The following is a 23,367-nucleotide window of genomic DNA, read 5'->3' as shown; positions in this document are numbered from 1 at the left end:
AAATGATATAAAGTTTGCTTTGTTTTTGGCCAATGTACGCATGCGCAGTATTGCTCGTGCGCCGTGATAGGAAAAAAAAGAAAGCTCCTAACGCCACCTGTCGCTCTGGAGGAAAAAAGGCACAACGTTGAATGACGATTTTTGGAACGACAACACGTAAATTTGATCAACTACATTTATGATAGTGAGGGACTGGATGATATTTAATTGTACACATGTCAGCATGTAAGCGTTTATTATCTTTTAACCTACTTGCAAATCTCCTTAGCAACGCTCCTTGGATACCGACAAGTGGAGTCAGGAAGCGTGCGTATCGAAGCGGAAATACACCAAAAACAACAACAACAACAAAATTGTCACCGCATCAAATGTGTGCTGTTTAAAGGTAATTTTATGGACGTCGGGTGATTTTAAATGTACTTCGTTTGGGCTTTGCCGTGTGCTTTCGTCTTGTGTTTACCCGACCGAGCGGCACACAACTCTGCCACCATATTTAGGCGGGCGAGCATCGAAGCTAGCGTAGCTTTGTTGATTGTACAGCCGCGTTAGCCAAGCTAGCTAGGTGGCGAGTTTAGAGTGCTCGCTTCTTTTAAAGTAATCAAAATCATATTTGCTGACATAAAGTTATCACGCAAGACTGGCATTGTCAGCACAGTTGTTCTTTTCCCTGGTCGCTTGAGCTTGGTTTACCATCTAGTTGGCGTTAGCAACCTGTTGCACTTTGGCTAAGTTGCTAGCATGTTAGCGACTCGTTGTAACAACACTTTTAGTTACTTCAAAATATAAACTGCCACGGCAAGTGGCAGTAGGTCGTAGCATCCATACGTCCAGGCAGTCGCTTGGCATAAGTAAATAATTACAACAACACTGGAAGCCAACAGAATATTCTGCAAAGACTCAAGGTCTTGTCAATTGCGTTTGGATTCATTCATTCATTCATTCATTCACTTTTGTTTTTGTGTTCGGGTTAAAGCAAAAGTTCCTTTTTGAGATATGTAATGCTTTGCAAGCGTCGTATAAGCAGACGCACATCTTTTGTGTTCTCACCCGCAAGGCGACCACGATTGTGTGTGATGCGAGTGACCCCGCTAACTCTTTGTTTGACCTTCTGCACTCCCGCACCTCCAGACTCACCAACAGCTTCATACTCCAGGCTGTTAGGATCCTGAACTCTCTCCCCCCTCCACCCTTGGCTGCATAACGTCCTGTACTTTTGTGCTATATTCTGACTGCATGCTGTATGCACACTTGCTCCATTTTTGCTCCTCTTTTTTATTTATGTATTTATTGATGTTATTTGTTTATTTATTATTTATTCATCGCTCTTATTTGTTCATTGTTTGTGCCTTCTTGTTTTTACTTTTTGTGCTTTTCACTTGTATGTATATTGTGTAATATGTCTTGTCACCGTGGGATAGTGGGAAACGTAATTTCGATCTCTTTGTGTGTCTTGACGTGAAGAAATTGACAATAAACTTTTTGACTTTGTAATGTTACATAATTGTTATATATTTGTGTGTGTGTGTGTTTTCCCCAGCAGGGTGGAAGTGTGCCGAGCTGTCGGACGATGAGGATATGAGTGTGCCTTCTGGAGCAGCGGCAAGCAAAGCGGACAAAGCAGGAAGTTCCCACAAGAATGGCAAATTGAAGACCAGTATTCCGCATTCGCAACTCCGTAAGAAGGAAAACCTTTTACAGTCTTCAAGTATTGTATTCTAGATTTCTGGGGTGGTATAAAATGTGCTGATGTTTCGGTAACGTTGCTCAGAATTCCAGGACAGTGCTTTGTCTCCGGCGCTCGCCCTGTTTCCCGCGAACACCGCCGAAGAAGCCAGTGTGACGGAAGACTCTCTTTTCCAGAAAAGTGAGGCGGAATTTTTGCCTTTGAGGTAAAGAAAAATGTTTACTAACTTTTTGTTGTTCTTTGTTACTTTTGACCTTGACGTCAGAGAATGATTAGTTAGAATTGTCATTATTTCTGCATTTGATTAAATTTTTCAGCGCAAGTCTCGACTTTTCTGCAAGACACGACTCTGATGAGGGCTCCTTGTCTCAGCACCCTCTAGCCCAGGAGACCCTGACCTCCGAGCGCGAGAGTACTTTAATGCAGCAGGAAGCGGACACCGTCGGCGCCAAGGTGTTGTATGGAGAGCTGTTGTCCCAGAGCAACACGTCCACTTCGCAAATGTCCCAAAGCAAGACCAGCGCCCCGGGATCAGAGCGTGACGGTGCCGAGACGTCCTGCCTGGGTGTTCACGATGCCAAGCCCTCCAGCAACCTGTCGCTGGATTCGGGGGTGACGGCTGATTCCAAGCTGGGAGCTTCGTCTTCTGTTGTCAATTTGGAGGTCGACGACTACGCTCCCTGCTGGACCTCACGGCCCGCCTCACCGTCCAAACAGGCAGAGCTCAACATCGAAGACAGGATTCCAGTACGTGAAAAAACCTAAACCGCTGTTCTCTCAACAATGTTAGCCCAGCAGTGGAGGGGGCAGGGTAATTTGCATAAGCACCTAGAGAATTCTGACACACGCTTCGTTTCCCTCTCCTAGTTGTATCTCCAAAACCTTGGTATTGATCAGTCGCCCGCCGACATCTTGACCCCGTTTGCACCCAGGGGACCGATCAGGGAGCCCGAATTTTCACCCACTGATCTCAGCACCATCAAGGATTCTGCCGGGGGGACGCCGATGAAGAGCGTCACATCATCAGAAGGTAAAGCACCTTGAATGAATTCACGTACATGAAAGGATTACTTTCAATCAATATTTCTAAGGTCCCTATGTAGATCATGCAACATTCTTCATCGTTAACAACTTCTCATTATTTTATTCCAGCTGGCAGCCCTCTGAGAGCAGAGATTTCCGAATCCAGTACATTGTTATCATTCAGCCAGGATGCTTTCCAGGAAGTTCCATCACCTGTGGGACAGACCGTGACATCATCATCATCATCACCGCCAACCAACACCCATCAGCTTGCCCCCGGTCCCCACAAAGACCCCCGTCGTGATATTTCAGGTCCCCGAGCTCGCTCCTCGCTCTTCGTGCTCCGATCGCCGTCTTGTTTGGAGAAACCCCAAGAAAGTCCCGCCCAGCCGGCCCGCGTGAGCTCCCTCACCATCGCGCCACCCGCCGTTGGCATCCAGGACAGGTTTTCGCCTCGACGAGCTGAGCCGGAAGGCTGCAGCGCCGCCTGTCAGTCGCCACTCGCCGTCAGACCATCGCCGGCTGTGGACGAGCAGGAGCCCGTCGCTCTTCCTGCACACCCGCCTGATGAGCGGGACGAGGCTTTGCTGCCGGACGATCTCGAGCCACTTCCTGAAGACTCGGAGGATCAGTCGGCAATGAGCGACGACAGCGGTCAGAGTTCGCTAACGGTTAGGGTGGCCAAGCTTCTGCGGAGTGGGTCGCAGGCTGAACACATCTCGGACCAGGCAGACCCAAAACACAAAAGTGAGACTCTTTGTCTGCTGTCGCAAGAGTTCGCTTTGTGTAGCTCCCTGATCACTGCAGGTTTTTTTATCACAAATTTGCAGAGCACTTCATCCTGAGTCTGTCGGAAGGCCACTTCGACTCGTTGGAGTTGGACCAAGAGGATCGGCGACGCATTGAAGAGATCAAGGCGGCGATGCTCTCCAACCACTTTGTCACGGTGAGGAGGAACGAAGCTTGTGACAAAACATTGGAATTTGACCATCAGGCTTACAAACTCATAGGCATAAAAATGTGGGACTTAAACAAGTTGATCATTTTGAGGCTGGTGTAAAACGACACAGCCACAAATTCTCAAATAAAAGGGCTTGTAATTACTCTTAGTTGCCACAAAATTGGAGCAAAGCGCAAAGAACAGAGGCCTTTATGTTGCAAAGGTATTTGGTTGATAAACTCACCTTTTGGCGTTTACGTGCTACACATTTTTAATGCTACACATTTATATTGTTATCTTTGTGTCACTTTGATATGCAAATCAGGTCAGCGATGTCATCCACGCTGTCTCAGGTAAAGTTTGAGAGTGGCGTTTACAAACTTTGCAGTGTGGCCAAACGCATCCCTCCTTGGTGCTTTATGACATCACCACCTTGTGCCCCCCCAGAGCGAGAGCAGCACAGACACAGAGAGCACGGCGGCATCCAGCGTGGCGGCGGCACGGACTCCGCTTTTGGACCTAGCAGGCACGTGGGCGCCTTCCTTCTTCACGGACGCCGAGCAATCTGTCCCGCAAGGTCGCGGGCGCGACGGCGTTAAGGCGCACACGTCCATCACCATTGCCGCCCATAAGCGCCCCGCTGCCTCCTCCCCGCTGCCACCTGAGCACCTCCCGCCGGCCCAGCTGGACATGAGGTTCGTATGCAAAGATGCAACTGAACGGGGAATGTTTGCGCCACCTCATTTCGACGCGTAATCTGCGTAGGAATGGTGTGGACAGGAAGTCACCGTTGGTGGTAGACGGAAGCCAGAATGCAATCGAAGCGGAGTCGAGCACTGGCCTGGAGGACCGGGACGGCAAGGAGGAGACGTCCCGGCAGCGGCACATGGCGGAGGACACCACCATCCCCTTCGCTCATGTGTCGCGCGCCCACCTCACCTTCTCGCCAAAAGCGCCCGAGGCAGCCCCCCGTGCCGCCTCTTCCTCCTCCTCCTCGGCAGAGCTCCCCGGCAACAAGTTTGTTCCGCTGAGGCGCTCCTCACCCGCCGTCAGCAGCACAGACGAGGGCGTCAGCCCGAGCAGCCCCCCGCCCAAGTGGGATGAACGCAGACGCCAGACATCTGCTCTACATGCCCCACCTCCTCCTCATTGTCATCATCTTCATCATCCTCCTGCTCACTCTGTCACTACCAACACCATGAGGAGCTACACACCTGAAACACCAGGTAGGAGAGCGTCGTCATCACCTTTCTGACAGGATTGTCATTTCTTGTCCAAAGTTGTTCACACACTTGTATCAACACTTTTTTTAAATTGGAGCGCACGTGAGGAGTAGTGGTTCCCAGAATGAGTACGTGTAATTTGCTGATCATTGCCTAATCAACCATTTGTTGTCCAAGTCAGGGACGAGTGCGCCCCGCGTGCGCCGGCGCTGCATCCGTACAAGCCCCGCAGTGCCGACCAGCTCTTCTTCATGCCTCAGGCGGATGCCGACGCCTCATCCTCGTGCACCACCATGGAGAGCTCGCGCACAGGTAAGCCAACGCGCAACAAACCCATCAATATTTCATCAACGGGATCAGCTTGTCGGAGCTCTTCTTTTCAGTTCTCTTTGTCGTTGGGTGTTGGTTTTCTTATTTCTCCAACAAAATCTTCACTACTTGTAAAATTAATTCACTATGCTGTGACTGATCTAAAAACATTAAGAATTATTTTAATATTAAAAGAAACTATTTTTCATGTATTTAGTCCTTTTTTAAATTATTAATTTCGGTAGTGAGTTATATACATTTCATTGTTAAAATAATGTTTTAAACGTATTCAAAATTTTATATATATATATATATATAATAAAATATATAAAATGTATTTCTTTTTTTATATGTAGTGTATATATACACGTATATATATATATTTTTTAACATGACGTGAGCCGACCCATCTGTCTGTTTTAAAAAACTAAAAGTGTCCATTTGGCAGCTGCTGCTTTGTCATGGGCACTGCTTCATTATTGATGCGCTATACAAAGGGTGGAAGACGAAGAACCTCCCACAACAACCCCCCCCCCCCCCCCCCATCACCACCACCACCACCACAAATTCTGAGTTCTCTTCGGCAGGTTTTGACGATGCGGTGCCTCCGCTGTTCAGCCCCGAGGTTCTGGGCCAGCAGGACCCAGGCCTGGATCGCGGCGTCACCATTAAGCACGCTGAGGGCATCTACAGCAAGAGGCGCAATAACGCACGCACCACCGCACAGCCGCCGCCTCAGCACCCAGGTCAGCTGGCAAGGCCACACACACTAAGATTACAACAGTAAGATCACAGTGGGAGTTTGTGTTTGTTTGTGCCACTAGGTGGCGCAGTGGTGTCAAATGAAGGATTTCCTCATGCAAGCCAGCGCAACAGTGCCATGATGGAATGCCTCAGAGCGGGAGGTGGAGTCCCGCGTGAAATGGACCAATCGCCACTCGTGCCCACAAGTAGGGAGGCGTGGCTACTGGAGCAGCTCCAGCGCCTATCTGATCTCATCCTCTCCACTGGAGGCGCCGATGTGCCACCCGCGAGGATGTTTTACGGCAGGAATGAGGTGAAGTGTCAACACATCTTTTTACCAAATGGAATCAGATTCCTGAAAGAACACTCTAAAATCCTTTTTTTTTTTCTTCAAAATTAAGATTATTTTTGTTCTATTCACTTTTTGGGTATTGCAACGATCATAGTGCAATCGTTGTGGTTCCCATTGTGGTGGTGTCACTTATTGGTCAGCAACTCTTTCTTGTTTTGTCGGCAGGCTTGGTCGCAGCGGCCGCGCGGTGCCTGTGCTCTTTGTCCTGCCGACAGAGACGAGTCCAGCACCACTACATCCACGCTGGACACGGATCGCCTCATCCGGGCCTTTGGCGCCCACCGCATCCAAAGCGCCAAGACCTCCAAGAGCTCTGGCCGCCTCCACAAACTCTATAGGGACGTGGCCAAGCAGCGGGAGCAGTGGGAGGGGCGGAGCTTCAACACCACTCACTTAGAAACCACCGGCACTGACCCATCCAATGTACGTTTACTGTTTGGTTGAAACTTTTATAATTATTTTTATTATTTAATTTCTGCAGTGTTTCCATTTTTTTGCATTTTTTATCCATAAATCACAATTTTTGTCTTCAATCATAACGTTCAGCAAAAGTCAATAGCAAAGTTTTGCTGAGAGTGAAGTTGTGTTCAGGTGAGATGTTGCATTTGGCAGGTGACGGGCGAGTCGTCGTCGACGGGCTCCTACGCAAGGACGCCGCAGCGCAAAACCTCCAAGAAGTCCGTCAGCAGAGACATCCAAGCAGGCAAGCTGCTTTCTAGTTTCACATGCTGCGAAAACACTCATGATCAAACGCAGCCATTTTTATGTTGTCCTCTCAGGCGAGGTGGAGATTGCGTGCAACAACATGCTCCGTCGCACGCGAGATGTGGGAACCATGTTCCCGCCACCGGGGCGAGCGCGTTGGAGCTCGCAAAAAGGTCACATGACCCCCCTCAAGCACAAGAAGAATCGAACGCCACCCAAAGGTGCAGTGAACATTTGTGTTTATTAAAAAAAGTTTAAATTCATACCAATGTTTTTTTTTTCATCATTGTTGGACAACGTTTCAGCGGTGTGGTGGTTCATCCCGTTGGACGACTCGTCCAAGGAGAATGAGCCGGACGAGCTGGAAGCGGCGTCACCCGGGCCGAGTACCGTTTGGTACGACCACGCCGCGGCCAAAACGGCAAGAGAACCTCTGAAACCTCGACAACAACTCGACGACGACAATGAAGTCGCTCATCGTGCGTCCTCCACAAGCGACCACCAAGTCACTTCTCTGCAGGTTACGTTTCAAATGAACATTTTTTATTTGTACTTAAAAGTGAAAAATTTCTCTGTTGTATGTTGATGGAAGCCGCATGTTGTTTGTGTTGTCCCCCGCAGGAAGCGCTGGCCATGCGACGGCCTGATTTCATCTTGCACTCACGTCAGCGCGTTCAAATCTTGAATAGGCGGAAAATCAGCGCAGGACTGCCAGGTAATTATTTGCTTTTTGCTGCACAACTATAGGATTTTTATGTTGTTGGGTCTCAGTGGTGGCATTTTTGTGCGGATGCAGGCAGCAGCATGCCGAGATCGGCGGTGCCCAAGAAGGAAATGATGCAGCGCACCAAACAGTAAGGACATCCCTCTGCATGCATTCATTTTGGTGCTTGCTTCTTGAATTGCCATACTGTTTTGTGGTTCAGGCTGTGTGAAGGACTTCCAGAGGTTCTCTGCAAGCTGGAGATGGAGCGAAGGGCCGCGCAACTACAATTAAACCGGCTCAACCTCCAGATCTTCAATAAGGTGGGTCAGGTTCTACAAAAATGTATGTCTTTAGGGCATCTAACAAAAAAGTGATTGAAGATTGACTTTTTTTTGTTGTCTTTCCAGAGAATCAATAAACGTCGCTTGGAGAACCGCAAGACTGTTCAATATGAAAAGCTTTTGTGATTTTAAACATTGGGTTTTTAAAAATAACATAACTTGTGACGATGATGTCATTTTTAGAAATGTTGTAATAATAAAATATTCAAAAAGAAATGCTTAGGGTTGGCAAGCCACACTTTATTGATCAGCGGCTTGCGTAAGTATGCTATAGTACACACACACGCACACACATGCACACACGTGAACAGCTCCAAATATTTTTTTTTGTTACAGCTAAAAACAATAAAAATGTCATTTTGGAGTTGCCACATAGGAAGGCCAAAACATAGTAAGGCCAGAGATTCTTGGGGTAGACTGTGCTACCTTCCAATGAAATCATTTTAAAAATGTTATGGACAAAGTGCAAACTGCATGAGGACGTCCACTTGGACCTTTCTGGTTGTTGCAACAAAAAGACTGGAGGTGTTATAGAAACGCTGTCAGCTAACACTAACTTTGTTTTGATGCGCTAATGTGCAAACTTAGCTTGAAAAAAAAAAGATCTAAAAAAAAAAATCCACATTTGTACTCTGGTCAAACAAGCTCACACAATAAGCCAAGAGGCGCAAAAGCTGATGGCCTGCTCCAGGCGAGCATAAGGATGTTCTCATCAGATGAAGAGGAGGCTCAATTGCGCAAGAGGAGGCTGTGGACATGGTGGAGCTGACGTTGTGTCAGGAGCACACGGTGGACCTGCTCCTGACCTCGAGGACATGGAACCATCACTCGGCCCACCACGCATGAGCCTGCATTCTCTTCCTTGGCCTGAACCACACGCAGGCACATTCAAAGACATCATTTACATGCTCTTCAAAAAAAAGTACTATCACATTGTACATATTTTAAAGGTCATTAAATTTCTGCATGTCTGTTGAAGATGCGACAACAAGGACGACTGACCTTAACAAAGGAGGCGGAGGGAAAGGTGGCAAAGTCGGAAGACACCCTGGCCCCGGGCTGCTGCTTGACGACGTGTTCGGCCACCTCGCCCTGGCACCAAAGCGCAACCTAAGCGTGTGCTCATTTGTTTGCGTGTGCGCCCGTGCTCACCTTGAGCCTGTCGAGTGTGTCTCTCAGCGACTGCAAGCGAGCCGTCTGCTCCAGAAGCTGAGCGCTCGGCGTCACTGCAAGAAAAAATAAATCACTATGGCTTTTTTTTTTTTAATGACCATACTATATAGTGCAGCTTTAAATTAAAAAAAGTACCATGTATAGTAAGCTTTTTTATTTATCTATTTATTTATTCGGCGGCTCGGTGGCGCACTGGGTAGCACGTCCGCCTCACAGTTAGGAGGGTGCGGGTTCGATTCCACCTCCAGCCCTCCCTGTGTGGAGTTTGCATGTTCTCCCCGGGCCCGCGTGGGTTTTCTCCGGGCACTCCGGTTTCCTCCCACATCCCAAAAACATGCTTGGTAGGCCGAGTGAGCACTCCAAATTGTCCCTAGGTGTGAGTGCGAGTGCGGATGGTTGTTTGTTTCTGTGTGCCCTGCGATTGGCTGGCAACCGGTTCAGGGTGTCCCCCGCCTACTGCCCGTTGATGGCTGGGATAGGCTCCAGCACGCCCGCGACCCCCGTGGGGACTAAGCGGTTCAGAAAATGGATGGATGGATGGATGGATATTTATTCATTTATAAATGACCATGTATTGTAAAGATTTAGGGAAACAGCAGCACGACTTTACTGGTCAGTCTGCTCTACCACCTGAGCCACAGCCACCATACTTTCTTACCAGGACATTTCCCAGTAATGTCGACCACTTTGACGTTAGCGCTCATCTGCAGCAGGGTCTCCAGCAACTGGTCCGTCTTCCTGTAAAGGGCGCCGGAGAAAGGCGCAGGCCCGTCCCTGGATGGCAGCTTGGTGACCCGCAACGGTGGTAGCGCCGCCAGCTGGCTGCGCATTTTCTCCGCCTGCGGTGGGGGGGGGGGGGGGGGGGGGGGGGGGGGAGAGTTGAGGAGAGTAATGGCTTTTGGGGCGACGCGGCTGCGGCTTACCTTCAACCAGTTGTTTTGGTTCTTCAACTGCTTGATGCAGAGCCTCTGAGCTTCCAGCTGATGCGTCAACAGCGGTGAGTCCACCACCTGGATGCCCGCGCCCGACAGGTTTGCTATGGGGCGTGACACACACAATGAGAACAAAACATGTAAATACACAAGACGACAACAACAAAATACAGATATCTAAGACAACATGACTACGATCAATAAAAAGCACAAACGGCTGAAAAACAGAAATGAATTAGCGTGCAAAACGGAAGCAGATGGCATGCAAAAACACTTGCATGCCGCTTGCTACCTTTTTGCTCCTCTGCACATTTTGTAAGAGAGAGAGAGAGAGAGAGAGATTGGAACTGACATTTTTCAAAACACTCCTTGCTTTTTTGTGTAAAACAGGTGATTTCTATAAAGGAAATGTTTTCAGTGTTTGTGCAACTGTGGAATGTTGCGTCCTCACCTTCAAGGCCAGGCGGGCCGCTGGCCCTCGGCCCGTCACCGGCTGTCTTGGCCTGTCCGCCGACACGTTGCTTGAGCTCGGCCTTCTCCGCCTCAAGCTGGTCAATGTCGGCCTGCAGGGCATCCATCGTCTCCTCAAAGTCCCTATGGACGGACGGACAGCGTGAGGCAGGTGCCGGGCTGCCAGCGCCAAGTCGACTCACTTCTCTTTCTTCTTGAGAAGGTTGTGAGCTTCATCCAGTCGGGTTTGGATTTTCTCCACGCGCTCGTCTGCATCTTTGGACGAGCTGTCCAGCTTCTTCTCCAGCAGGCTCAGCCGCACGTTGGCCTCGCTCAGTTCTTCGCCCTGAAAAAGACCAAAGGTGTCAGGGACGTGCAATCAAACGCGTTTACTTTTCCTCAAGATTTCTTTTTCAACCAAATTTTCTTTTCTTTCAAAACGTCTATTCCAAACAAAACTAATTGCTGTCGTTTTCAGGAAGGAACACGTTGCAGTGAGTTTGACGACCGGAGAAGAGTGTGATTGTCTTGTTATTGTAATCAATAACTAGCCATGAGTCACCTTAATCTTGAGTGACTTCTTGAGCTCCTTGATGACCGTCTCTCTGTCCTCCAGCTTCATCCCCAAACCTTCCGCATCCGTCATTTCCGCACGGAGAGCCGCCGCCCGCAGCTCGACAGGGGGCGGAGCCTAAAAAAAAAAAAAACACCGGGCATCAGCGTCTCGTCTCAACGGAAGCATCCACAGGTGTCAATTTACCTTGGGGTGAGGGCGCTCGGCGTCGTACTCTCCCTCCTGCATGGCAGTGGCCATCTTGTTCATGGTCGCTATGACGACACAGCATGACTGACGCAGACACTCGTAGGGGTTGGCGCCCAGACGGCCGTAAATCTGAGCAATGGCGATAACACAGCGGCGTTAGCGCGCCAACTTGTAACACATTTTGGGAAGAAGACCGCGGCCGACCTGCTCGGCGGCCTTGAAAGCCACGTCCTCCAGCTTGACGGCCGCCAGCCCCTCCTGCTCGCCCAGTGGCGACATCATCTGAGCGCCGGCCGCCGCCACCTCCTGCAGGAGCGCCACCGCCCATGTCAGCTGCTTGCGGCACTCGCGCAGCGTCTCTGACACCTGCACGCAAACGAAGAAGAACTTTGGACACCTTTGGAGGTCCTAAAGCGTTTGGCTGAGGGGTGACGGCTGACCTGCTGACCGAAGGCGAGCGCCGACGGGATACCGGGCGCGTCGGTGCCAGGCATGCGTCGTCGGATCTTTTTGCAGAACTGCTGCACGTCGCCACAGGACGTCTCCAGGTCCTTGAGCAGTACGGCCAGCTGGGCCTTCTCTTGGCCGGCGTGCAGGAAGGCCCGCAGGCGGCCCGCCTCCACCCACATACAGTCCAGCGCGCTCTGCGTGAACTGCACCACAGCGGCATTAGCGGCGCTAGCCAACCAAGCGTACTTTTAGAACTGTTTTGCTCTCACTCTGATGTGGTCGGCCAGCTGCATGGTGCAATCCTCGTCCTGCTCCACCAGGTGGATGCTGTACAGTTGCTGCGGAGACACGGTTACAAGACGACTTTGAAAACAAAGTCCAGATTTCATGACTGTATTGTTTGTCCCCCAACTTGTGTTTTTGGGTTGGCCTCAGAAAAAATGAACTTTCTTTTTGAAGTAGCGCTTGACCTTGTTGAAGATTGGAAAAGGCCTTGTTTTGCTCACCTGGTAGTACTTGATGGCCTTGGTGAGCGCCTCCACGTTGACGGTCTCGTCCAGCTGGTCCTTGCTCAGCAGCTCGATGAGGAAGTCCAGTGAGCGCTCGTGGACGCTCATTTCCGGGTAAAGCGAGCCGATCTTCTTGTACACCTCCACGCTGCACTCGCACAGCGCTCTGAACAGAATCCGGAGCTCATTTTGAGGACATGTCGAACCACCAGGAAGACACCTGCGACGTACTGCTCATATTTGTGGAGAGTGGCCTGCAGGAGGCTCAGCGAGTAGACCAGACCGCCGGCGAAGCTCAGCCGCTCGCCAGCTGAGCCGCGCAGTCCTGTTCGCTCGGCGCTGTTCTCCTTCAGGTCGAACTTCTCTTGTGCTTGTTTGCTGATCAGCTCTGCCTACACACACACACACACACACAATGTTGAGTGCCACAAATGTAGATATAGCAGACAAGGAATCTGATTTGAGGGACCTTGCAGACGAGTCTGGGGATGAGCAGCAGCACTAGGATGCAGTCATGGTCGCCTCCATGGCGCAGGAAGGACTCTGGCATGAACGCGGTGAGCAGGGCAACATGCCTGTTGGCCTGCGCCACCTCCATCTTCCTCAGTTCCATCTCCACGGCCTGCAGACACGCCACAACTTCAACGTATTCTCAGTCCAATTGTGTTTTCTTATTGGCCGCGTGTCGGCGACCTTGGCGTGGGCCTTTGTCTCGGCAAACTTGATCTTGAAGTCAAACATCTCGGCGGGCGGCTGCTGCTGGAGCTCGGCCGAAGCTTCCTGCTGGCTGGTCAGCTCTCGGTTGACTTCCTGTGGGCGCCCGCCAGAAGGACCAATCAGGAATCAGCAGCGGTGGCAGAGACAAAGTCTGAAATTGGCACGACCTGCAGGTGAGCAGTGAGCTGGCGGTACTTGCTGATGGTCTGCTGGTAGTCGGCCACCGTCTCCTGTGCCGCCTCCACTCGCTTGTCGGCCTCTCGCACGCGGGTCCCGCTCAGGTCCAGCATCTCCCGCAGCTCTAGCTCCGTCTCGCGGGCGTTCTCCTGCAGCTCGTCGTTCATCTCGTTGATGGCCTCCTGCGGAGGAAAAAAATATTCAAGCCACAACAAATCCAAACAGGAGGCCTCTTCAGATGTGGAAAAACACAAGCACGCACCAGGTCGCTGACGGTCTCCCTCAGCTCCCGCACTTTCTCCTCCAGATCCAAGTTCCTCTCCGTCAGGGTCTCCACCATCTCCTCCGCTCCCAAAGCTGCATCCACCTGATTGTCATCAACACGATCAATTGTATGAGTTGAATACTGCATTCTTATCATAATAACGCAAAAGTGCTCCTCTAATATTTTTTTTTAAATATTTTTTATATTTTTGATCATTTATTTTCCTCATGAAACAACCAAGAGTGTTTGCCTGCTCTTTGAGCTCGTCGACGGTCTTCTCAGCCACCGCCATTTCTTCTTGCAGCTTCTCCTTGTGGGCCCTCAAAGCGTCCAGCTCCACATTCTTCTTCTCCATTTGCTTCTGCAGTTTCACATGCTCCTGCTTCTCCGACGCGGACAGATCTCGCATCCTGACATCCAGAAGAAACTAGTAAGTCATGAGTTACTAGTACAAGTTGTGAGCAGAAAGCCCCTTCTATGTACCTGACCAGAGCTTCCTTCAATCTGCCGTTTTGCTCCTCCAGCTGTTTGACGTGATAACTGGACGCAGCGCCATCCGAACCTGGCAGCGACCCAATCGAGACCCCGTTGACAACTCTGTTTCATTTTGTCGCCACATGAGAGGAGAAAGGTGGTGTCCGCACCTTTCTCCTCGATCTCATGCTTGAGGATCTCCAGGTCCATGGTGAGCTCGTCCACCTTCTCCTTCATGGAGTCCACCTCCAGCTGCAAGGACTCGGCGCGCTCCTCGGCCATCTCCTTGTCCAGCGTGGCCATCTCGATGGCGTCGGCCGTGTCCGACATCTCCTCCATGTAGCGCTCCTTGGCCTCCAGGGCTTCCTTGGCCTCCTGCCGGCAGACGTGTCACATCACACCGCGCCACATCACACACGAGCGTCCCGCCGGACCTTCCACGTACCCGCTTGGCCTCCTTGAGTTGCTTCTGCAACTCAGCCTGCTGCTCCTGCATCTTGCTCCTCCACTCCTGCAGCTGCTCCAGCTGGATTTTGTGCTTCTCCAGCTCCTTCAGCTTGGCCTTGTCCTCGGTGCGCTTCAGTTTCAGCGTCTCCAGCTTCTCCTCCAGGTCCTTCACTTGAGCGTGCAAGGCCTCCTCCTCCTGAAACAGGCGTGACCATACGAGAGACGCCATACATGAGAAGGAATCCAGATTCTGTTTTGCAAATTTTAATACAAACAGCAGTCGTGTTATTCACGTGCAAAACATGACACGTGTTAAGACAACGACACCACCGGCGCCGCATCGAAGCAAGCTAAGTTCGCCGAATCCTCGACGAAATGTGTATTTTTAGAAGTGGCACCTCAGCCGGGCTGTTAAAAGAGACAAACACTTTTCGGTGCGAGCATCACGCACCTGCGTTGCCATGGCGATTTCCTCCTAAGGTGGGGGTGAAATATCAATGAAGTACAATATCCACTTTGGTAGCGCAACACGAATCCTAAGTGGCAACTCAGGTCGGTTCAGAACGTCTCATACGGACCTTGCTGGGTACGGGTGGCAGCGGGTTCCCCGGCGAGTGCAGCGTGGGGATGACCGGGGCGGCCAGCGGCGTCTGCGCCGGCGTGCTGGCCTCACTGCTGCTCATCTCACCGGTCGAGCCCGATGCCGAGCCCGACGCCGGAGCCTTGCCGCCGGAGCCTGCGGGACGGCTTGCCTGATAGAGGAAAAACATGTCAAAGTTTTCCTTCCCAGAAAAGCAGTCAAGTATGTTTGGATGATGTCCAAGTTGGGAGAAAAGGAGGAAGCCCTGAGGAGCTGCACAAGGGCTCACCTTGGGCCGTCTCGCCGTGGTCTGAGGACCAGGAAGATGCAGGAGGAGGAGGAGGTGGAAGAGGAGGGCAGGCAAGGAAACAAACGGGCGGGTTTAGTCATTGAAGGTACGAATGGAAACAGGAGGAAGGCTCAGCGTAAGGACGAGCGAGTCAAACAACACGACGCGTGTGGTACCCAGCACCGAGACAACCGGACCTGAAACGCAACACAACACAAGCCAAGCGTATTTGCTACTCTCATGCAGCGCCGACCCGCCGAGCTAGAGCATCTGAAAGGCCAGCGTAGCGTGACTGGCAGCGCCGGCGCCACCAGCGAGCTAAATGGCCACATTGTGCGGTCCAGTCGGACGGGAACGTGACACATGCGCGACAGGTGCACATGCAGGTTAATTGCACCTTCTGCCATCTTGTGCAACAAGATGCAATATGCCGTAGGCAAAGACAGGTAAATTTGTTCTGAAGTTCACAAAGCTGGATCCTTTTCTGCAGCACAAGCGATGATGAGAGAACTTGTGTCGTAAATTGGCGCCCGTCGAATCAAATTGAATTCAATTCTACTGAGTTGGCCCAAGCCAACTGCTGCTCAAGATCAAGCAGGAAGAAGATGAAAAGAGCTTTTTATGCTTCTCTTTTGTTTCTGACAAATCTGTGAATGCACAAAACTTTCCAACATCTCGCCGTCTCGCTCCGCCTGTCGCGTTGGATGCTTTATTAGATTACAGTGAGACCATTCAGCGGAATTTAGCCCGACCTAACGGCGCTGCCAAATAAGAGCTGACAGCCTCTTAAACCCGAACGTTGTACCACACACTCTCGACTGACCTAACTGCAGATAAAAAAGTAAGCATGACAAACCGGGAAAAAAAGGGGCGATAGCAGAAAACTAGAAATTGCAGATGAACGGCGCGCGAGCGTCAAGGCGGCGGTCGGTACCTTTCGAGGAGCCGCCGTCTGCCTCATCATATTTGCAAGAGAGGAGGACACACAGACAGATAGATTGACAGACAAACAGACAAAGACGAGGCGTTCAGGACAGACAAACAGAAAAAGGCGGGCGGGCGGGCAGGCGGGTCGTCGAGCTGCAGCGGTGCAAATTGCCACGGCGGTGTTTCCTGCAGCCTCCCTTCCTCGTCCCCGTCCTCCGCTAATCTCAGCGCCTCAGCAGCGTTCTCACGTCTCGCCGCCTCGCCCGCGTTAACCTTCCTCCCGCCCCCAAACCCCCCCCCCCTCTGACCAGCCCTCTCATCCAATGTCCTGCTCCCGCATGACATCACCGCGCAGCCTCAGCCCTCCCCTCCATTTCACCCACTCATCGCCACGGCGACCACAGCGGGGGTGAGACAGTGCTCTGTTAACCGCTCCGGGTGGGACGAGGATGCAAAGAGACAATGTTTGACAAGAGAAAAAAAAAAGCAACAGGGAGGATGGAGCGGCAAAATGAGCCGGGACTTCATAGACGCGAGTGTCCCCCCCCCCCCCCCTCCCCATCATCTCCTAGCAACGCCAGGGCACCCTTTAACAGCTGCAGCCACAAGTAAGCTTCCATGTAATAAAAAGGGCTGAATACTAGTGTTTTTATTCAAAACAAAAAAAACAAAATATGTTTACATGCAAGGCGTATTTGCACCGTCTCTTTCAAATTTAAAAAAAAAAAAACACCCAAAAAAAACCAGTTTTGACACAGGTGTCAAATTTCAAGGCCCGGCGGGCCAGAGCCGACCCGACAATTCTTCCTTGACAGTTCAAAAGTGTCTATCAAATGATAAAAATAATAAGAAGCAGCTAAATATTTGTATGCGTCTCAGGTTTCCCCTTCAGAGCACATTTCAAAGATGCATAAAGCAATTGTGAGGTGGACGCATTTGGGTGCTGGTCGCTTTGCATGCGGGCGAGACCAAGTCGTTTTGATGACTTCCTGTCATCCACACTGTGATTTGCCCTGCGAGGGAAACTTGATACGGCTGACTGCGGCATTCTTTGGTCTTGCTTACTTTCCCTTCCACTATTATTATACTGTAAAATCATTTTCATAGCATGTCGTCTGCACTACTTATGACACGAGAAGCTGAGGCCAAACTGAAAAAAATAAGCAAAAAATAAAAACAGAGCAAACAACCAAGCTGACAAAAAAGGCAGCCCAGAGCCGAGAGCATGGTCACGTGACAGGAAGAGTGCTGCCTCTTCCCGTCATAGCGGATGATAGCGTGGCGAGCGGGCGTTTTCTGTGCTACGGTTGTCACGGTTAAGACATTGTCGCGAGGTGAGGGAAACATGCCGCACCTTTCTGGCCTTGATTCCTCGCTGCGTGAAGGAAGGAAGGAAGGAAGGAAGGAAGGAAGGAAGGAAGGAAGGAAGGAAGGAAGGAAGGAAGGAAGGAAGGAAGGAAGGAAGGAAGGAAGGAAGGAAGGAAGGAAGGAAGGAAGGAAGGAAGGAAGGAAGGAAGGAAGGAAGGAAGGAAGGAAGGAAGGATGAGGGGTTAATGGGAGGAAATGGGTGAGGGGGCAAGCTTGACGTCTGAATCTGGCACACACAAACGCCTCGCTGCCAGCTAACATGTCATCAAATGCACATTGGAAAAAAAATAAATCTGCTGGATTGACATAAAAAATATCGACATTGGTTGCACACTCTGACTATTCCAAAAAATATATCTAAACATTCAGGCAACCAATGCCAACAGACTCCCGAGTGCAGAATTAGGGAGACATATCATGCAAAATCCACTTTTTCTCCCCAGGTGCTACAGAGATACTTTTGTAATCTGTCTGGGGATATGTTTTTACTCTGTTCAATTTGATCAACTTTCTATTATGTATTTTTGCCTATTACGTCACAGTCTTTGGGGCGGCACTACCAAACAAGGTCATGGGTGCGGCCAAACGGTTTCACAAATCTGCCATCTTTATTACTTATTTGTAGTCCAAACTCAAGGATGCCGAAGGTACAAGTGGAGATATCAAATTGTTCCGTTGTTGGATATATTAATCCACACAACTCATCATTACACCATCCCCCAGCATCAACACCTCAAAGAATTGCCTGGTTAAATTAATTTTTTTAGGAAGAAGTTCCCACATCTGTCCTGCTTGTTCAAGGACGAGTGTTTCAGAAATCTCTTGTCAGTATCGAGAAGGATTTGCAGAAAGACTTCGTTTAATCAGTTCGTTCAATCTGTGGAAACGACGGACACAGCAATGCGGTAAGCTTCAGATGACATAAAAATCACAAACTGTATTTCACTTTCATATTATTGCCCTCGTTTTCATAGCATTAGCATTGGTCTTTCTGCTGATTTTAGCGCTGTGCGCTCTACGTTTTCTTTTCTTGTAGATGTATTTTGAGTAGTTGTAGATGAATTGCATCGAAAGTGCTGTTTTAATGAGTATTTGTAGATGAATTGCATCGAAAGTGCTATTTTAATGAGTAGTTGTCGACGAATTGCATCGAAAGTGCTGTTTTATTCTCGGGGAACACAATAATATGTTAAATGCATTTCTTAGCTTGTCGCTAATGCCAGCGCTACCATTAGCTTACCACGTAGCTTGACTGCAGTGCTTGTTCACAAGACGTGTTAATAAATATTGTGAGGGGATTTTTTTTTGTCACGTGTTATGTATGTATGGACAAGTCTTCTGCTGTTCACATCTTTTAATTGATCAAAAAGTGTGCGGCGCAAGTACAGTCTACTTCCACTAATAAACTACAATTATGTCCGACCGGAAAGGTGTGAAGTATCTCATTTGCATTTAAAGAGACTACACCAGAACAGCCTGGGGCCTGTGATGCTATGATGACGAGAAATTCTGACAAAAGCTGTTCCACTTTCATTCGATAGACCATAACTGAGTAACTGAGTAAAATGTAAAAAGGAAGTTTTTATAAGCATGCTATGGCTATTTTAAATTCATTTTATGATTGCATTGACTCCTGGGATTTTCTCACGAACGCTGGTGTCTTCTACATATTGAGAATTAAAAAAACATGCATGCACAAAAAAGCAAAATTTTTGTAATGATTATTCATGTCTTTTTGTTGAATGCAAACATGTGCATCATTGTGAGGGAAAATAACAAGAAATATAGACCGGTAAGAGATGAAATGTTTCCCTCTGCTGGCGGGATAAGGCCTCATTCCCAAATGACAATGTACCGTCATTTGAGAATGAGTCAGCCAAATAAAACTTTGTTTAAATAGAATGTTTGACCAAAGTGAGGCCAGCCCTCACACTGCAGCAAAATATTTCATGGAACAACACCGTAGAAGCGACACAAAGAAAAGTCGTAAGGGCGGATGATGTTGGACATGCGAGCATCCAGTGATGATGAGGGGCATCTTTCTTTTCGGGCTTTTTGTTGCATGTCTGTATACATCCAGATGACTCACCAGTTTGGTGGACTTGGACGTGTCCAGGATGTCTACAGGCATAGAAAGAGGAACAGGGATGTTAAAGATCCTGCTACAAATAAAAAAGCTGTAAAAGATTTAGAGCGGGTGGGCCGTTGTGTCGTAAAACAGGAGCTCAAGATGGCTGCCAGAATGAAAGGGCCAAATGTTACCTCGCTTGGGCACCTTGGTGGCGCCGGGCTCGGGCGTTTCCGGGGATGTGGTGTCGGCGCCGTCGTCAACTAGTTGGATCTGAAATAAAAAAGGGAACCCATCAATAACTTCAGCAGGGTAGCTTTTTACACATATTGTCATGCCGACAGAAGAACATGGAGCTGTCAATATTTTGGGGATTAAGGTTTATTCGTGGATACCTTCCACAAGACAGACTTGTACCTGTGACTGTCTGACAAAAATGCCGTGGCCGTCCTGGCAGGTGAAGTAGCGCTTGCCTTGCACGGTGCCGTCGTTCTTGCCCTTGGCCTCGTCCAGGATGACGCCCACCCACTTGCCCGAGGCAAAGAGGGTAGCGCCCATGTAGGCCACCGTGCCGCGCTGACCCTTGCCGATTACCTCCACCAGGGAGCCCACCTTGGGGGGCCGCCCGCCGCCGCCGTCCGAGCTCATCCTGGTCGTCTGTAGAAAGATCAGTCAAAAAGTTCAACCCTTAAATGTGTTTTGTGCTTTGGAAGGGAGGCAAAGCCTCATTATGGGCTACTTTTACACAAATATTTTTTGTGACTACTGTTAAGCGCAACATCCACCACATCCGTGTTGAGAAACTACTGTTGCTAAACTTCAGCGATGCGGTTAAATCCACCTTACAAGAAAAAAAACAAAAAAAACCATACACAACGCATAAGGAAGGTTTTGTTGGGTGCCAATCCCCGAGGGAATGTTAATGAAGATAAAACCACGGCAGCTAGTGGATGGCCGAGTGTGAGCCCTTAGACAGACATGAGTGCAGGAAGGATAATAAATATAATGGAAGGAAGAAAAGAAAAAGGTAAAACAGCAAGTCTGAAGTGAAAAAATATAGGTAAACAAAGAAAAATGTGAGGATGCATAAAACGCGGGATGAAAGAACAAGTGAGAGAAGGCAGGAAGGAAAGAAATGATGTTCAAATAAATTAGGTGTGATGAGTTGGAAGAAAGGCGGAACTGAAGACAGGACCAAAGAAAGGAACAAGGGAAGAAAGTAGGTCAGGAAGGAAAGAGTAAAAGTTGCTTTGTGAGCGGCCCACGTTAGCCACACGCTGGAGGCAGCTAACGCACACCGGCCGACGAAGCTCACTGAATTATTGAGCGTCATTCGATTCTGTGACCACTGCAAAACATATACAGGTCAACAAATATGAAAAAAAGGGACTTGCCTAAAATTGTTTTGGAAGCTGTTTTACTTCAAATTAGAGATGCTCCTTTTAAAAAATGTTTTAGGGCGATTCCAATATGAGTTCTCACTTCTTGAGTAGTTGGCGACACTGATACCAAGTACCAATACCATTAATAGTTTCAATACATGAAATTCCCTCCCAAAAAGATTAACATTTTTTTCACTATAATTTTACTCTTTTAAAATTACACTTAACAGCAAGTTTATATGCTATAAATAAATTATTTCTAGTTACTGATAAAGAACGCTATGCCATGCTAAGCTAAAATGGGCTGTTAGAGATTATTATGGACGCTCCAAACAACCTTAAAGACGCCATAGGTAATATATGAAGTGTGACCAGTGACATCGTCACTCAGTGACGTAACCTGCCGCTGACCAACAGGAAGTCCTCAAGGCCCCTTAACAAAATAAAACACACCTGACGTACAAACTGTCCGGAGCACCTGAGTTCTTATCGAAACCAAGAGTGGGCACTGCCGTAGAAATTGTCATGCACTCACCCGGCTGGACGTGGTCCTCTTGAATTGTGACATGTTCCCAAGTCGTCCAGCCCCTCCCAAACACAATAACGCTACGATTCAGCTTGCAAGCCACAATCACTTGCTTTCACTTGACGGCTCTGATGTATAAATGCACAGGCTGGAAGCAGACACAGTGTGTGTGTGTGTGTGTGTGTGTGTGTGTGTGTGTGTGTGTGTGAGAGGGGGGCGGTCAGGTCCACAAAAAGGTGCTGGGTCCTAAAGACAACCATTTCACATCAGTATCGCAGTGCTTGTACAAGCGTTTGTAGGCAGGAGGTGAGTTTTGTACATGATTGTGCACAAATTTTGGCTCGTATGGTGGAAGTGATTTTGATTGGAAAGTACAAGTCTTCAAGACTTCTGAATTGGTGAATTACCACCTGGTAAAAAAAGGTAAAAAAAAGGTAAAGACCCAATGATTGCCACACACACATCTGGGTGTGGTGAAATTTGTCTCTGCATTTAACCCATACCCAAAGGGAGCAGTGAGCAGCAGCGGTGCCGCGCCCAAGAATCATTTGGTGATCTAACCCCCCAATTCCAACCCTTAATGATGAGTGCCAAGCAGGGTGGGTCCCATTTTTATAGTCTTTGGTATGACCCAACCGGGGTTTGAACCACAACCTTCCAGTATCAGGGCGGACACTCTACCACTAGGACACTGAGCTAGACAGGCACACTTGAAATGACCATGTTGGCAGCAACAACCAACAATTGTACTTGCAGTCGATAAGGTGTCAGCAAATGGATGTTCAGTTCGGTAGCGCGGCTTGATTCAGTCCGAGGACAAAAGGCCGACGTGATGCGCATCAAACGGTAAACCAAAGCCGGGATTAACTTGTACTGCATGCTCTGCTTTTTTTTTTAATTCCTTTTGTCCAATGGGTGTGAGGCCCAGTTTCCAGGAAGCGCAAAATTGTCCTCACAGGCAGCTGAGTCACGGCTTGATCAATTTTGCACCATCATGGGCTGATGCCAAGGACAGTCAGCACCCTTCAAAACGGGCTCATTCAGTGTGAGGAAAAATAAGGTGTGGAAAGTGTGCTTTTGTTTTTTTTAATTATTGGGTATTTTAACAGAAATATGCCACACGGATCTGGTGAGTGATTTAAATTTGATGCAAATGCAAAATATATCTTATTTGGTGAAGTGATTCCTGCTTCGTTCATCATGCGACGTCTAAATGTGATATTTGGCGCCATCTTGTGATTGTAACTTGCACATAAAATCTTTAAATAGGGATACACTTGTCACGTAAGGCAATTCAAGAGTCGTTTCGTGACTTGACAACACATTTTGTGCTACGACAATGTAATGATGATGATTCGGTATTTTTAGAGATTAATAAAACCAGCATCACTAGTCGAATCTAATCTACGTTTTTGTCAAAACTAACATTAGTGGTGCTAATGCGACAGAATCGAGCAACTCGGGCTTTATGTGTACTATTTGTCTGGTATTTAAATTCATCGGACGGGTGTTTTGGGGTGGGCGGCGGTCCAGCCGGGGACACTCCCTCGGCTAACCAGTTAGCCTCCGTTAGCTTGCCCCTGCAAACCACTCACGACAGACAAACGTAACAAGCCCAAAGAGCTCGTGGCGCATCTTACAAGGCCAAATAGTCCTTCGCACAAGGAGCGAAGTGTCGCAGCGTACCTGCTTTTATCCGAAAATGTCACTAGTTGTTCGGCTCGGGCCACTGGCGTTCATCCATCCGCAGAGGAGACCAGCTGGTTGAGGTGTCCTCGCTGCTGCCTGCCTGACTGACCGCAGCCGCCTGCCACTGACAGGCTCACACTCGCTTCCATGCATA

The 23,367-nt window shown here is 49.1% G+C and overlaps 2 protein-coding genes across 15 annotated transcripts; one reads left to right on the top strand and one right to left on the bottom strand.

Moving 5' to 3' along the window:
• The first annotated feature begins 81 nt into the window (after positions 1-81).
• alms1 (ALMS1 centrosome and basal body associated protein) lies at positions 82-8,243 on the top strand. 6 transcript variants are annotated; one of them, XM_088400400.1, is made up of 21 exons: positions 82-184; positions 269-385; positions 1,538-1,675; positions 1,769-1,889; positions 2,002-2,431; positions 2,552-2,714; positions 2,837-3,454; positions 3,538-3,653; positions 4,095-4,342; positions 4,413-4,873; positions 5,048-5,182; positions 5,767-5,925; positions 6,004-6,236; positions 6,441-6,698; positions 6,888-6,978; positions 7,055-7,201; positions 7,286-7,500; positions 7,602-7,695; positions 7,777-7,834; positions 7,907-8,006; positions 8,094-8,243. In XM_088400400.1, the coding sequence occupies exons 3-21, from the start codon at positions 1,576-1,578 to the stop codon at positions 8,151-8,153; spliced, it is 3,807 nt and encodes a 1,268-aa protein (XP_088256526.1). In that variant the 5' UTR covers positions 82-184; positions 269-385; positions 1,538-1,575; the 3' UTR covers positions 8,154-8,243. The 6 variants fall into 6 exon arrangements, with proteins under 6 accessions (XP_088256526.1, XP_088256525.1, XP_088256524.1 ...); XM_088400398.1 differs by having other exon boundaries at positions 138-156; positions 1,541-1,675; XM_088400397.1 differs by having other exon boundaries at positions 138-156.
• Positions 8,244-8,246: 3 nt separating this feature from the next.
• LOC148385578 (dynactin subunit 1-like) lies at positions 8,247-23,356 on the bottom strand. 9 transcript variants are annotated; one of them, XM_088400407.1, is made up of 31 exons: positions 23,211-23,356; positions 20,034-20,273; positions 19,811-19,889; positions 19,638-19,669; positions 17,535-17,555; positions 16,188-16,205; positions 15,254-15,274; positions 14,963-15,136; positions 14,836-14,859; positions 14,383-14,580; positions 14,108-14,312; positions 13,947-14,025; positions 13,714-13,873; positions 13,461-13,565; positions 13,189-13,380; positions 12,998-13,114; positions 12,774-12,926; positions 12,536-12,696; positions 12,302-12,470; positions 12,065-12,133; positions 11,786-11,998; positions 11,550-11,711; positions 11,343-11,474; positions 11,145-11,273; positions 10,786-10,928; positions 10,584-10,726; positions 10,124-10,236; positions 9,859-10,039; positions 9,180-9,253; positions 9,030-9,119; positions 8,247-8,894 (listed from the first exon to the last, which is right to left on the bottom strand). In XM_088400407.1, exons 2-31 carry the CDS (start codon positions 20,262-20,264, stop codon positions 8,757-8,759), a joined length of 3,726 nt encoding a protein of 1,241 aa, XP_088256533.1. In that variant the 5' UTR covers positions 20,265-20,273; positions 23,211-23,356; the 3' UTR covers positions 8,247-8,756. The 9 variants fall into 9 exon arrangements, with proteins under 9 accessions (XP_088256533.1, XP_088256529.1, XP_088256531.1 ...); XM_088400403.1 differs by lacking the exon at positions 23,211-23,356 and adding an exon at positions 21,534-21,696; XM_088400405.1 differs by lacking the exons at positions 14,836-14,859; positions 23,211-23,356 and adding an exon at positions 21,534-21,696.
• Positions 23,357-23,367: the final 11 nt, after the last annotated feature.

The sequence above is a fragment of the Syngnathus floridae genome, chromosome 16, assembly GCF_059516105.1.
Source record: "Syngnathus floridae isolate MCC-2025c chromosome 16, RoL_Sflo_1.0, whole genome shotgun sequence".
Lineage (NCBI taxonomy): Eukaryota > Metazoa > Chordata > Actinopteri > Syngnathiformes > Syngnathidae > Syngnathus > Syngnathus floridae.
This window is presented reverse-complemented; position numbering and strand designations above follow the sequence as displayed.

What these genes read in the sequence shown, in the direction of transcription:
- alms1 (XM_088400400.1), top strand. Translation starts at nt 1,576, where the DNA reads ATGAGTGTGCCTTCTGGAGCAGCGGCAAGCAAAGCGGACAAAGCAGGA. An exon ending in CAGCAGAGACATCCAAGCAG is followed by an intron (nt 6,979 to 7,054) that starts GCAAGCTGCTTT and finishes TTGTCCTCTCAG; the next exon opens with GCGAGGTGGAGATTGCGTGC. An exon ending in GAATCGAACGCCACCCAAAG is followed by an intron (nt 7,202 to 7,285) that starts GTGCAGTGAACA and finishes ACAACGTTTCAG; the next exon opens with CGGTGTGGTGGTTCATCCCG.
- LOC148385578 (XM_088400403.1), bottom strand. Translation starts at nt 21,566, where the DNA reads ATGTCACAATTCAAGAGGACCACGTCCAGCCGG. An exon ending in CGCTCGCCTTCGGTCAGCAG is followed by an intron (nt 11,712 to 11,785) that starts GTCAGCCGTCAC and finishes GTTTGCGTGCAG; the next exon opens with GTGTCAGAGACGCTGCGCGA. An exon ending in CCTCCGCCTCCTTTGTTAAG is followed by an intron (nt 8,895 to 9,029) that starts GTCAGTCGTCCT and finishes CGTGTGGTTCAG; the next exon opens with GCCAAGGAAGAGAATGCAGG.